This window comes from Aspergillus luchuensis, chromosome 2, assembly GCF_016861625.1.
Source record: "Aspergillus luchuensis IFO 4308 DNA, chromosome 2, nearly complete sequence".
Lineage (NCBI taxonomy): Eukaryota > Fungi > Ascomycota > Eurotiomycetes > Eurotiales > Aspergillaceae > Aspergillus > Aspergillus luchuensis.
The window spans coordinates 1,790,072-1,803,068 of record NC_054850.1 but is presented as its reverse complement, the minus strand read 5'-3'; the positions used below and the strand labels follow the sequence as shown (position 1 = coordinate 1,803,068).

The window sequence follows — 12,997 nt, the reverse complement described above, 5'->3', positions numbered from 1 at the left end:
ACTGGTAGCATCCGTCCTTTGTCTATATCCATTACCCCTCCCCCTTTACCTTTAGGAAATAGTCATCATCTCAAGCAGCAGCCACTTCGGCTCCAGCGGCTGCCCCGAAGAGCTTCTCTCGCCATTCACCGCACACCGCCTCGAAGCCACTGACTACGTCTCCGCAGACACGGCCGGCTTCGCGATCCCGGAGTCGGCGGTCCCAGTCGCCTCGTTCGATCCACCGGGTCCCCTCCTCGACGCCTTCTTCCTCACGGCGGAGGTCGGCTACAAGTTCGCGAGCAGACCGGAGTCGTCGCGATGCCGTCGACGTAAGCTGGCGCGACTCATACAACGTATCGCTCAGGCCCCGGAGCGACAGGGTGATGTCGGATGTCTGCGACACAAGGGTCTGCAGGGAGACAAGAGGGTTCAGGGCCGGTGACTGGGAGGGGGTAGTGGGTCTTGAGGAGTGACGTGGCTGTTCCGGGAAAGGATAGGGGAGGTTAGGCAGGAGTTCTTCGTCGATGAGAGGAATGAGCGCATCTATAGCATCTGAGGAAAGGAGCGGGAATGGCGAGAAAAGGAGAGGGTGGGTGAGGGTCTGAAGGGCCCGCGTCTGATGGGTAAGATGTGAGGTGATGGACGAGTGTGCAGTGATGAGTCTAGATTTCGAAAGTTGTGTTAGCCAGTCATTATTCCGAGCAGACCAAGACACCCTGCCAAGTCACAGACAACAACAGATCCACCTACCTCATGGCATTGTTTTCAATCCCACTTTGCCCGCCAAGATCCCGGAGAGCTTCCACCGCCCGTTGAATCACAAAGTCATTCTCACTGCCATTGTTCTCTAGTCCGCGACGAGCCAGACTTTCGATCTCCGCCATCTGCATCTCTAGGCTAGGCGGCATATCCGCTTCCTCGAAATCCGAATCGTTTCCATAATCGGAGCCATCATATTGCGACTCGTGCCGCCGGTGTCGATGGGCACCATTACGGGTCTTGGGCTTCGGAGGCTGCAGAGAAGAGTTCCGTTCCGACGAGTAGCCCGATGAGGGTGTGCGGGCCCCGGTGCCCATGCGGTGGTATGCATCTTCATCGTCACTGCGATCCACATACTGTGCGTCAGGGGCCCCGGCATCCTGGCCCGACGTGTATCCGTAACCACCTTCTTCCTCCTCCCATGCATCCGCGAGCTCATCGGCCAAGTTTCCTAGTCCGCCGCCTTCGTTGGCAGCACCGCCGAAGTCGCCTGACATTCTATGGGAGCCATTGAATGATTGAGTATGGTGAGGGCGGACGTCCACCGGAGAAGAGGGGATGGATGAACGAGGCGTATGAGGCGACCGAGGCGACCGGTAGGAAAAGCCGTTGGGAGCGTAGGTACCAGGAGAAATGGGGTCGATGTCGATGTTGGAGGAGCGACTCCGAGTATGGCGGTGAGATATAGTCAGGGGAGGTGGGATGGACGGCATGTTGCAGGATTAAAGGAGGGGAAGAGAGAAAAAGACGAGGATGCGGTGTAGGCGTGGAAGGGTCAAAGAGATAGTTTGACGTAGGAACCTCGACGGTCTAAACAAGGGAAACAGGGGTTGTTTGTTGGAGATTCTTTGCAAATCGTAAGTGGCTGCCGCGAAGTAAATAACGAACAGGGGAACGGAAGTCAATGGTGGATCGCCGACCGCATCACCAGGATGCTTTTCCACGCAGCCAGTTGTAAAGGACGGGAGAGAAAGAGGGAAAAGGGTAAAGGAACGAAGAAGTCGAGACCGGCTATCCCGAGAACGAAAGAGTCGAAATAAAATAGAGAATGAGCCGGAGAGGGAAAGAGAGAGAGAGAGAAGGAGAGAGGAACAATAATAATAATAACACTAATGAGGGGGGCACAGAAGGAGAGGGAGAAAGAAGCCCGACCCTCAAAAAGATCTCCTCCCCGTGACCGCCCAAGCCCCGATTGACTCGCCGATCAACTCCCCAAATTGCTTCATCTTCCCCTCCATCTATTAGACTATCTTCTTGAGAACCACCGCTCAACCTTCCCCCCTAAGGAAAAAAACACATACACCAACCATGAGTTCCATCCGGCGCATGTCCCCAACGGACCTCCTGTCCCTCAACCTCACCAACCTTGACCCATTGACCGAAAACTACGACCTCGGATTCTACCTCAATTACCTCATGCGATGGCCCTCCCTCTTTAGCAGCGTTCAGGATCGCCAGGAAGGCATCGTAGGTTACAGTGAGTTTCTTTCCCACCACCCTTCAAGAAGTAGTAATCACAACTAATGCGCGTCATCAGTCATGGGCAAGCTCGAAGAACAACCCGCCTCGATGCGCCATTCCGAACACTACACGCCCTGGCACGGCCACATTACCGTTTTAACCGTTGCGCCCGCATGGCGCCGTCTCGGCCACGCGCGTCGTCTCACCGAACGTCTGGAACAGGGCTCCGATATCAACGATGCCTGGTTTGTCGATCTCTATGTACGAGCGGGGAATAAAGTTGCCGTGGGGATGTATAAGGGCATGGGGTGAGTTTATACCCTTTTCTCTACTTTCATTTTCTCGCTTTTCCTGTCCGAGCCTTTGTGGTTTCACTCAGTTCCCCGCAAAAGGAATATGATGATGCTAATAGTGGTGTTCCACGCAGATACTCCGTCTTCCGCCGAGTAGTAAACTACTACAGTGACGATCCAACAGGCTTCTCGGATTCAGGTGAAGATGCCTTTGATATGCGCAAGCCGTGCAGTCGCGATAAGAAACTCCAGCATATTCGGGAGAATGGGGAGGAGTTCTTGGTGGATCCGATTCATGTTTCGTAGGACGCTTCGTTCGGGCGGTGATGATGATGATGGATGCATGGATTGGACGGGTCTAGGTATATATACATATCATGGTGTGAGGACAGCAAGGAGGGTTGATGAATAGCATAAGAGAAAAGTGGTTTGTCGGTCGGTTTGTTTCTAGCATTTGGTGTTTGGGCGTTGCCATTACTATTATTGTTTCTATTCTGGGTTGATGAACGGACGTGTCATGCCATGCATGTTGAGTGGACTAAGGACAGCTTGAATAGAATTCTTATAAGACCTGAGGTCATTGAAATGAAACAGGCTTGAAATGGTACCCATGCTGTGCATTAAATATCTATCAATCAATCTGAATCGTAATACATTAAGCAATATGTTCTAATCTAGTTCTTGAATCTTATCTATCGTAATCAAAAGATCAAACTTTTATCATCCCAAAAAACAACACCGGTTCTCCAATGATGCATGATGCAAATGCAAATGCTTAGATGGAATATGTAACTCTTTTGGGTCATCAAGTATTAAGGTAGCAGTTCTCATGGAGGTGAGTTGATGCAGTCGCGGCGTAATTGATTGAAGTGGGATTAGGAGTTGGTGTGTTGTCAGGCTGCGCTCACACACGCGCGATCAGTCTCATACTCGAGCGAGAGAATCTCAGCGCGGCAAAGACGGAGGCAGACGTGATGAGACAGCAAGCTGTGAAGAGCTGCACTCCCAGGTAGCTGCCCGAGTTGCTCAAGATGGCTCCGCCGATAGGCGTACCGATCAGCAGTCCGACAGAGGTGATTGCGAACACCATGCCTAGACGAGTTCCCAGGTCCCGGATGTCCTTGGTCAGAGTCACCATCACGACCGGCGGAAGTGACACGAAACCGCCGGAGCAGAGACCATACAGTACGGAGAGAACGATGATGCCTGGCGCATTGTGGACTCCGATCCAAGCGAAGGCAAGAATAGCGGTAGCGGTAGCTGCAGGAGTGAGGACGTTCAGGGGACCCGTGTGGTCTGCGATGAAGTTCGGACAGATACGTCCAATGGTGGACCCCGCATTCAGCATGGAGAGCAGATAGAATCCGAGGGTGGAACCAACAATTCCGGTGTCGATGGCATAGGACTGGATATAGAAGAGGAAGTTGTAGAATCCAAGGAAACCCAGGAACATGCCAATGCAAAACATCACAAAATGCGGTTCCTTGAAGGCAGCCAACTGGACCAGCTTGCGCTTCTCTGTCGGCTGGAAGCGCATACGCATGATGCTGTATGAGATGCAGCAAGTTCCGAAACAAAGGAAGCCGATAGCTCTAGTTGCCCAGGGAAAGCCGACCTTGTGCTGTAGCTGGTCAAACATGATCGGGTAGATCACACCCCCGATACTGCTGCCCGAAGCGGCCAGGCCGTTGGCCAGACCACGTCTCTTCTTGAAGTACTGAGGCAAAATGGCGACGGATGGGACGAACAGACATCCGGCAGACAGACCAATAACGATACCTTGGGCCAGGATCAGCTGCCAGAACTTGGTAGCAAGACTGGTCATCATCAACCCAAAGGGAAGCATGATGCTTCCAAACGTGAGCAGAGCACGGAAATAGCCTGCATCGAAGAGAGGTCCTGTCACCACACCAAAAAGCATGAGTAGGAAAGCCTGGAGTGAGCCAATCCAGGCGATGCTGGACGATGACATGTCCGACAACAAGTCCTGCTCATAATACGTTTGGAACGCACCCCAGGTGTTAATGACACCCCTGGCCGTCATCTTTCGTCAGTTGATGACCTACATGGTACCAGAGTAGAGGGCCTCACATACCATGAGTTGAAGAAGAGGAAGAAAGAGCCTAGCACTTGGATCCATGACTTGAAGCCGGTATCGAAGATCGGTTCCTCTGAGGGTTTCTCCTCTGACGGAGTAGGAAGTTCATGGCAGTCGCCATTGTTGTTTGCAGTGAGGGATTCCGCAACAGCCTTCTCGTCGTAATCAGCATTGGTCCCCATTTTCCACCCCAATAATAATCGATCAGACGGACCGTCTGGTGGAGTGGACGATAAAGGTAAGGGTTGGAGGGCGAAACAGACAGCGGATCAGATAACCCTAGTAGCAGTCGACGTGAACACAGCCCAAACCGTACTCACTGAGAGCTTAAATCACCACTTAAGATATAGTTCTCAGGACCGGGGGACTAGGAGCAGAGAGGAGGGCGACCCCAGGTGGAGGTCAGGCTCACCCTATATACTGTGCTTAGAAATGAATCATAGCGGCACACAGTAAAAATTTATTAAGGTAGTGCCTCCAAGCCCCGGCTAAGACTAAGCTTGGGAGCTAGAAAAGCAGACTCAACCAAGACTGAGTAAGGGGATCCACTCATCGGCGGCCATTCATGTTGACTGATCCCCTGGGAGTGGGAATGGAGACAGTCAAGGGAACCAGGCTCTGGCTGATGCCCCATCGTGGGAAGAGAGCCTACTGGACCAGCAATGAGCGGGTTCCGGGTAAGCGATGGAGTCACTTGCCGAGGGACGGAGCCACAAGAGCCCATTCTTTTCCCCAGGAACATGTCTACGATGTGTTGTCGGGGAGAAGTTGGAGAAGTTAGTCCACGAGCATGGGTAATTGGGGAAGGAAAGGGTACGCCCTGCGCTTCACAACTGCGGTTATTGAAGGTATGCTCTGCATAAGCACGATTGGAGGATGACTGCAGATAGTGGACTTTTAGTGTGTTTGGGAGGGTGACAGCGTGCCGATTTATCCAGGCGGGGGCCGAACTGCATATCATTTCTTTGTAGTCCATCCTGTATCTGGTCCGTTGACCTACTTATTCTTGGCGAATGCGACGCTGGCTTGAACTCTTGAGACACAAGAATGAATCACATTGTCCAGGCTTGACAGGTCAAGGAACGGTCCGTCCATCTTGAGCCCGATCCTCCTAGAACGAACAGTGTAATTGGCGACAGAGAACATAGCGATAGCAGGGTTTTACTGCACGCTGAACTGACCCACCAAAAACTATTAACAGCAATAAGAAGGATGCTTGATTCGAGACCTTCAAGGCGCTTATTCGTAAGCCAGAAAATACGGGATTGAAATTCTTCGGAGATATCGGTCTTCGCTCCGAGTTTGTTTCCCGAAACAAGACGGTCTCATCGCCGATGAAGATCGGCTGGCAGAAAAAAAGATGACCAAACCACGGATCGGTGAACGCTTGCTGATTTGCTTGATACATAGACTAAAGCCTGTGATTGCGCAAGAAAAGGTGGCTGACCGACTCGAGAAAGTATGAGAAGGGAATCAAGCCAGGCTATCCATACCTTGAAACTGAGCAGAAGAGAGAACTTGTGTCCCCCAATACTCATGGGCTGACCACATGCCTCCAATCACGGCATGTCATCGTGCATTAGTGCTTTCCGTGCAGTTCGGCAATGCGAGACAAGCCACGACGTTCGAATTGTGCTCTCCGACTCGGCTGTTTCAGTCTATACACTGGCGGTCAGAGAAGCGCGGACCGAAGTCCGTACGGCAAAGTCAATGGATCAACTTATCTTACTCGTCCATATTATACTCCGAATGAGGCATTTGTGTCGCCTAGATCCACTCATTGATGACTCTTAGCTAGTACTCATGAGCAAATACATTGAACGCAACATCTCTGTTTTGACTCCTACGTGTTCTGTGGAGGCTCTCAAGAGCAAGCATGTCGAAGCACTTGACGGGTCAGACGAGTTTATGACGTGGTCAGTAAGAATAGAAAAGATAGAGGATAGGCCATCATTTCCTACAGACTCGTCGCAGCTTGATGTGAGCATCTGGAGCATGTCATATCTCAGAAAAGGAACGCTCGCGCTTATCGACCGGGAATGTGGGAACAATGCCATGTGAGGACTTGACGCCATACTTGCAGTTGCATCAGAGCCCCAAAGTATCCATCTGCTACAGTGCTAGTCACAAACTACCCTGCCTGCTACTTCATACATCTCCAAATTGGGGTCATCATCCCGCTCAGGACCTGAAAACAGACCTCGGGCCGTCAATGTTGGTTTTACATCGGAGCTTACTTCTGTGAAGCGCTCTGCCTGGCTCAGTTGTGAGGACGCCATTGCCTCTAGAGCAGTAGATTGCGAACAAAAAGGCCTAGATTCTTCCACACCAAAGCATGTCAACATCAAACTTTTTTGAATTTTACTAATATATAGACTGCAGTGCGTTATTCTTTTGAGTTTTCTTTGTCTTCCCAGTGTCCCAGTGGCTGCCTAGGCCAGTATGGCCCGCTACCCTACTCCGAAACTCCAAACGCTATGCTGCCCAGAGGGAAAGATCCTTAGACCAAACACATACACAATAAAGTACCAAGAAGCCATTTGGAAAAAAATACAACCACCTGTCGTCTCCACGTCTAGAGTAATTCTTCGCAAGTCCAGTCCTCGTACCTGTATCGCAAAAATAATGATTAGATCGAATACGTCAAATTGTCAAACCCACATGGAGAAGGCCCGCTTACCATCCGTCGGGAAGATATCTCCGCACAATCAGTGGGATCTTCTTCTGGTTCAACTCCTTGATGGCAATCTGTAGAGGATCCGTCTCGCCCTCGAGATCGACGAGCACCGGGGCGTTCATACTAGAGACATGGTCAGCATCCGATTGCGCTTCTCAACCCATCCTTGATGCCGCATCGATTGCCGAGACGAACCTGATCTGCAGGGCCCGAGTACCCAGGACACGCGCGCGCTCGTACTTGGTCATGTATGGAGTTGTCTGGCGCTGGTCGTTCGGGACCTTCTTCTCCCGCGTCTGCTCCATGACCTTGCCCGCATACCCCGCATTCGGGTCGCCTGAAGCGACAATGTGGTTTCCGTTGACAGCAGGCGCGTATGAGCCTTCGCCATATTCATCGGCGCCTCCTTCTGCGACATCGACATCCTCGGGGTTTAGGAAATCTTCGGGCTCGTTGTCATCGTACTCCTGCTCCGGCTCGTAGTCGTAACTATAGGACAATCCTAGTCAGAACATCGGAATTTTCACCTAGCAAGAATGACTGCCATCGATAGGTAATGCAGACGCGCAGCATTGACCTGCGCAAGCTCAAGCTCTTATGGGGACCGGTCTCTTACGTTTCCTCAGCATCGTGGTCTCCGTAGTCAGACATGGTGGCGGATTAAGTAGGGCAAGATTGGGACAAAACACCAATCGAATATGGCAGCAGCGAAAACAATGACAGCACCGCGACCGGGCCGGGTTGGGGACGAGACGATGAACTGTTGCGACGGGCTTTTCTTCCTCGTGAAGAAATCGAAGTCGCGACTCTCAGAACCCGGAAAAAGTTCCTGTTGCTCGTCCGGCGCTAGACTCCTTTGGGTGCCGCCGTTCACCGCCTCGGCAAAATTTCTGGATGTCGTCGTGCAGCCATCACTTTCATCTTGATTTTTCTTTCCTTCCTGTCGCCAGTCCAGTGCTCATTAATCAGGCTTGGATGGTCTAGAGGGCCGCGGAGCTATGGCTCAGAAGCGAAAAGCCTCGGGGGATCTCCCCAACGCGAAGCGGCTACAAAGCCGGACAACGCTGGACGATGTCGGTAAGATATGCCCAGAGGCCGAGTCTAGATTCCGTCTGATACTAATTGTCTGCCATATACTCCAGACCCAATATATGAAGAAAAACACTCGGACCCCGAGTATGACTTTTCGGATGACTCCAGTGTCGCTAGCGGTAGTCTTCACGAGACACCAGCTACTCCAATGTCGACTATATCCGCTAGATATCCTTCAGAGCTGAAAACTCACCGCTGCCCTTTCGAAGGTTGCACGAAGGCCTTCAACCGTCCAGCACGACTACAGGAACACCTGCGCTCACACAACAATGAACGACTCTTCCGATGTACCCACGACGATTGCGATAAGACGTTTCTTCGAGCATCGCATCTGAGCCATCACATTAAAAGCGCCCATACCGGAATCAGAGACTACGTATGCGATCGCCCCGGATGTGGGAAGAGCTTCGTAACTGGCTCACGTCTTCGTCGACACATAGCTGCTCATGATGGCAGAGACAAGTACCGCTGCACAGAATTTCCGCCCTGCGATGAGACCTTCCGGAAACACTCGACGCTCCAAAAACACATCATGAGCGTGCATTTGAAACAGAAACCCTTCTCTTGCCCGCACATCGACCCGACTACCGGCCAGAAATGCCCAATGGCATTTGACACCGCAGGACACCTTCGAGCTCATGAAAGTCGCATCCACACCGAGAAACGGTTCACCTGCACGGAGTGTACCCAGCAGGCCGAGCAGGCAAACCCATCATCATCCGAGACTCCCGCTCCCACCACATCAACATTCCCGACTTACGCCCTCCTCCAAGCTCACATCCGAACAGTCCACCCCCCACAATGTCCCAATTGCAACCTGATCTGTTCCACAGCCCGAGAACTCCGCCGTCATCTAGAAGTCAGCCACGGCAACGTGAGTCTAGAAGAGCGAAAAGTCTTCCCCTGCACCATACCCGGTTGCGACAGCAGCTTCACCAAGAAGGGCAACCTAACTGTGCATATCCGCACCGTTCACCAAGGCGAAAAGCGCTTCGTCTGCGGCGAGACCGACCTGTCCATGTCCAAGCGAGTCGTCGGCTGGACAGGCGCCGACGGCTGCGGAAAACGCTACGGAAGTAAACTCGCCCTCGAGGAGCACATTCGCACCGCACATCTCGGCTTCCCCAACGCCAAAGCCGAGCGCCGACAGCGTCTAGGTCTGAACAAGACACCGGACTCTCACCAAACCGGTCCGTCCGCATTGGCCGCTCTCACAGGTGAAGGTTATGCCGAAGAAACCGGCCGACAGATCACCTGCTTCATCGAAGGCTGTCCACACCGGTTCCACCGGAACTACGATCTGTGGGTCCATATGGGCAGTAAGCACGGGTGCACTGAGGACGAGATCCGCGATATGTTCATGCAGCGCGCACTACTGGCGGACAGCAATGAGCCCGTGACCGGCGACATGTTTGGTATTTATGGACTCGAGTTCGATAACGATGACTCCTCCGCTCCTTATGAACCGTATATCTTGCATGCGGATGCAAAATCTGGTCTATACACGATGGGCAATGGTGGTGACCCTACAACTAATGAAAATAACCCCGGCGACTTTCCCAGCAACTTTGCTGATGCTATGATTCAAGATGTCGATGTCGATGTTCTTCCTCCTTCTGCTGCTTCTTCTTCTTCTAAGATACCCAGTGCTGATGATATGGCGATGATTGATCCTTTGTTGGCGTATAATATGGCGGATTCATAGGGAAAACCTCTCTTCTTACTACCTTATCTTGTCTGGTCTACTTACATTTGTTTGACACGATTTCGGGCTACATAACGTTGATTCATGATCAAAAGATACTTAAAAAGTAGACATAATGAATCGTCTCTAGCGTCTATTTTTGTTTTTTTATCTCTCTTTGACTCCTACCCTTCTCCCTATCCATGATTTTGTCTCAAACGATCGAGCTTCTAGCTAGGTAGTGTCTCTAGATGAGTTATAATGCGAAATGCAACATGTTTCCCACACCATCAGGTCCCCAAGGTGCGCAGCACCAGTTGCCACATGCATAATAGACAAGGAAAATGCAAGACAGGGGAACACATTCCATGCAATATCATCAGTGTCGTCAGCATCATGTATAGTCAACCAGCCAGCCAGTGAAGCGGCATCATCGTGTTCAGAGAGGAGAGGATATTTGCAAGTAGGAAGGAAGCCAAGGAAGAAAGGAGTAGTCAGTAGTATACATAACAGTGAATGCGTGCAAGCACCTTGAACCAGCAAGGCAATGAATAGAATAAATCAAAGTAATACAATCACGAACAAGAACAATAGAGAGGCGGGTCCTGGACGATGTCATCGAACGCTTTTCACAAACGTTGCACGGTTGCCGCGGCGATCTCACGAGGAGGAGAAAAAAAGAGGGTTGCCCTGTAGATAATCAAGTCAGCTTACGTTTGCACATACAGAAGGTGAGTGGTGTGATTGAAGTGTGATTAGGGAAAACGTCAACAAATGAACTTCATGGTCTTTTCCCTGGTTAGGGTCGGACCACTGTGCGGTGAGGTGAGATGCGATGACTTTGCTTTTTTGTTTTTGTCATTATGCCTAATACATAAAAGTGAGGGAGAAGAAGTAATAGCGAGTTTGCATCTTCCTAAATCGATCCTGGATTGGCTCCTGTTTCGACGGTAATGTCAGCTTCTCCGGCCCACAGTCTTCGCCTACTGCTCTTGACTACCAGAGCTAGAGCGGTTTGGCAATGACATGGGCGTGCGGTGAGTGTCATAGTGTCGAAACTGGTGCAACCCTGGAGACTGGGATGGCGACTGAAGGAGATAGAAGGGAAATTGTAACAGCTGAGCGAGGGGTTTTGTGATTTTCCTCAAGTACGGCTCACGATCGCCAATCAATGGGGTGAGCTTTGGTTGGCATACCTTCTTGCTTTCGACAGAGTGGAGAGGTTTTCTTTCGTTTTGATTTTCATCTTGAGATCGATCAGAGACGTTCGTAAAGTATGTTGTTCAAATACCAGCTGACATATGGGTGAAGCTGTTCTGATATGCCTCGTAAATCCTGAAAGCTCAAGATATTCAATCACCAAGGACAGACTGAGACGTATTCGATTTGATCAAGAAAGTCAGGTTCCGTATCCTGCGGGGGCGAAGCCGGTTCAGGTTCCTCAGGAATTGGAGAAGGAGGTTTCACAGGGTGCTAAGAGGACACAATGTTAGCAAAGGAATACAAAATGACCTATCAAACTAATTTCCTTGACTTGCCGGATCTTTCTGAGGCCACTTCTTCGTGTGGTTCTCTTCCACAACACAAGCCTGCTCGATCATCTTCGCCTTCTTGCGAAACGAGTATTTCGGAGGCGTGGCAGATAGCTTGAAGTCATTGGTATTCATAGCAAGCAACGAAAGGGTCTTGGTTAGGTCCTTCTCCAAGATCTTGTCTGAATCGAATACGTCTTCGAAGTAACCGCGATTGGTATTTTCGTCGGACCCCTTGAATGGAACAGGCGTGGGCGGAGTGGACTTGATTCCGGCAATGGAGACTCTTGTTTGTGCCAGATGACGCAGAAATCTAATATATGGCTCGTTTGCCGTTGGGGAGGGCTTGTGCGTCGTGAAAAGTCGAGCGACGTCACAGAATAGATGCACCGCTGGGAGACCTCTCGCCATACCTAGCCAAAGGGCCGTCTTGAGTAGCAGATCGAATGCGCTATTTTCATGCTCAAAGTCCCATTTTACCAAATCACCCACCTGGGCTATCTCTGCAGACAAGCGTGGAGGTGCAAGTCCCTGTGGTGGGAGCCAGCCCCATGCACGGGCTTTGTCTGGCTTATGCACGCAGGTATAAGCCTTGTAGGCATGGAAGAAAGAGGTGAACACGATAGCAGAGTCCATATAACCTTCCCAAGAAAGTGATGCCTTGCATGCGTCAATCCGAAGTTGTTTGATACTCAGTAGAGCGGTGCGTTCCGTGGAGACGGGGAGAGGATTGTAAATTTTTCCTATGCTGCGTTAGACTGATGGACTTCTTACAGTTTCAAGTTGGGATTGTCACTCACTATCCTCCGTGTCCATTTTCATCGCAATCATGACATCGCTTTTGAACAGTTCGATGACCCGGATAGATGCTTCAAGCTGCTCACGAGCTTTGATAGGACTTGCACGCCGAGCATTGAGCCAGAAGACTGGTTTATCAGATTCCTTGCGTAAGAATGCCACCATCTTTCTTAAGACCTCAATCTCAGCCCCAAAATACGTCTCATCGGTTATGTTTGTCTCCTGTCGTTCGGTATCGATCTTGTTGAGAATCTGAGGGTATCTTTTCAGAAGCCATTCCTCTAGCTTCATCTGGGTGGCGTGCATTTTGTCGTCGCTTTCAAACAGCATGCTCAAAAGATGCTCGTAGGAACCTGGGAAGATATCTTTAAGAATACGAGGGATTGATTTAGAGACCTCATCAACAAAGCTTCCAGGATCAAACCCTCTGGTAAACTCTATCATCAGTTGGTCAAGGCTCTCATTCTCGGCCTCGATGATCTCATCGGCTTTCTCTTCCACCATCGCACAGGTATCGGTGGGCTCATCAAGTACGATGTCGATCGGCTCGGCGACCATCTCCTGAATCGGTGCAGAGACAAACGGAGAAGAACAGGTGATATCCATGGCGACAGTCCGATC

The 12,997-nt window shown here is 50.9% G+C and overlaps 6 protein-coding genes across 6 annotated transcripts; 2 read left to right on the top strand and 4 right to left on the bottom strand.

Annotated features, from left to right (window-relative positions):
- Window positions 1-70: 70 nt before the first annotated feature.
- On the bottom strand, window positions 71-1,454 carry AKAW2_20578S (uncharacterized protein; the record flags this gene model as incomplete). The annotated part of the gene is made up of 2 exons (XM_041685306.1): window positions 71-644; window positions 733-1,454. The coding sequence occupies 2 exons, from the start codon at window positions 1,452-1,454 to the stop codon at window positions 71-73; spliced, it is 1,296 nt and encodes a 431-aa protein (XP_041539404.1).
- Window positions 1,455-2,049: 595 nt separating this feature from the next.
- Window positions 2,050-2,801, top strand: AKAW2_20577A (peptide alpha-N-acetyltransferase complex B subunit NAT3; the record flags this gene model as incomplete). Its single annotated transcript, XM_041685305.1, has 3 exons — window positions 2,050-2,218; window positions 2,279-2,510; window positions 2,630-2,801. 3 exons carry the CDS (start codon window positions 2,050-2,052, stop codon window positions 2,799-2,801), a joined length of 573 nt encoding a protein of 190 aa, XP_041539403.1.
- A 598-nt stretch (window positions 2,802-3,399) lies between these two features.
- On the bottom strand, window positions 3,400-4,775 carry AKAW2_20576S (MCT family MFS transporter; the record flags this gene model as incomplete). Its single annotated transcript, XM_041685304.1, has 2 exons — window positions 3,400-4,528; window positions 4,591-4,775. 2 exons carry the CDS (start codon window positions 4,773-4,775, stop codon window positions 3,400-3,402), a joined length of 1,314 nt encoding a protein of 437 aa, XP_041539402.1.
- Window positions 4,776-7,168: 2,393 nt separating this feature from the next.
- Window positions 7,169-7,921, bottom strand: RPB6 (DNA-directed RNA polymerase core subunit RPO26; the record flags this gene model as incomplete). Its single annotated transcript, XM_041685303.1, has 4 exons — window positions 7,169-7,202; window positions 7,274-7,393; window positions 7,466-7,759; window positions 7,887-7,921. The coding sequence occupies 4 exons, from the start codon at window positions 7,919-7,921 to the stop codon at window positions 7,169-7,171; spliced, it is 483 nt and encodes a 160-aa protein (XP_041539401.1).
- A 347-nt stretch (window positions 7,922-8,268) lies between these two features.
- PZF1 (C2H2-type zinc finger protein) lies at window positions 8,269-10,067 on the top strand (the record flags this gene model as incomplete). Its single annotated transcript, XM_041685302.1, has 2 exons — window positions 8,269-8,347; window positions 8,413-10,067. The coding sequence occupies 2 exons, from the start codon at window positions 8,269-8,271 to the stop codon at window positions 10,065-10,067; spliced, it is 1,734 nt and encodes a 577-aa protein (XP_041539400.1).
- A 608-nt stretch (window positions 10,068-10,675) lies between these two features.
- On the bottom strand, window positions 10,676-12,982 carry AKAW2_20573S (uncharacterized protein; the record flags this gene model as incomplete). Its single annotated transcript, XM_041685300.1, has 6 exons — window positions 10,676-10,736; window positions 11,243-11,292; window positions 11,346-11,357; window positions 11,418-11,519; window positions 11,585-12,321; window positions 12,379-12,982. The coding sequence occupies 6 exons, from the start codon at window positions 12,980-12,982 to the stop codon at window positions 10,676-10,678; spliced, it is 1,566 nt and encodes a 521-aa protein (XP_041539399.1).
- Between the last annotated feature and the right edge of the window lie 15 nt (window positions 12,983-12,997).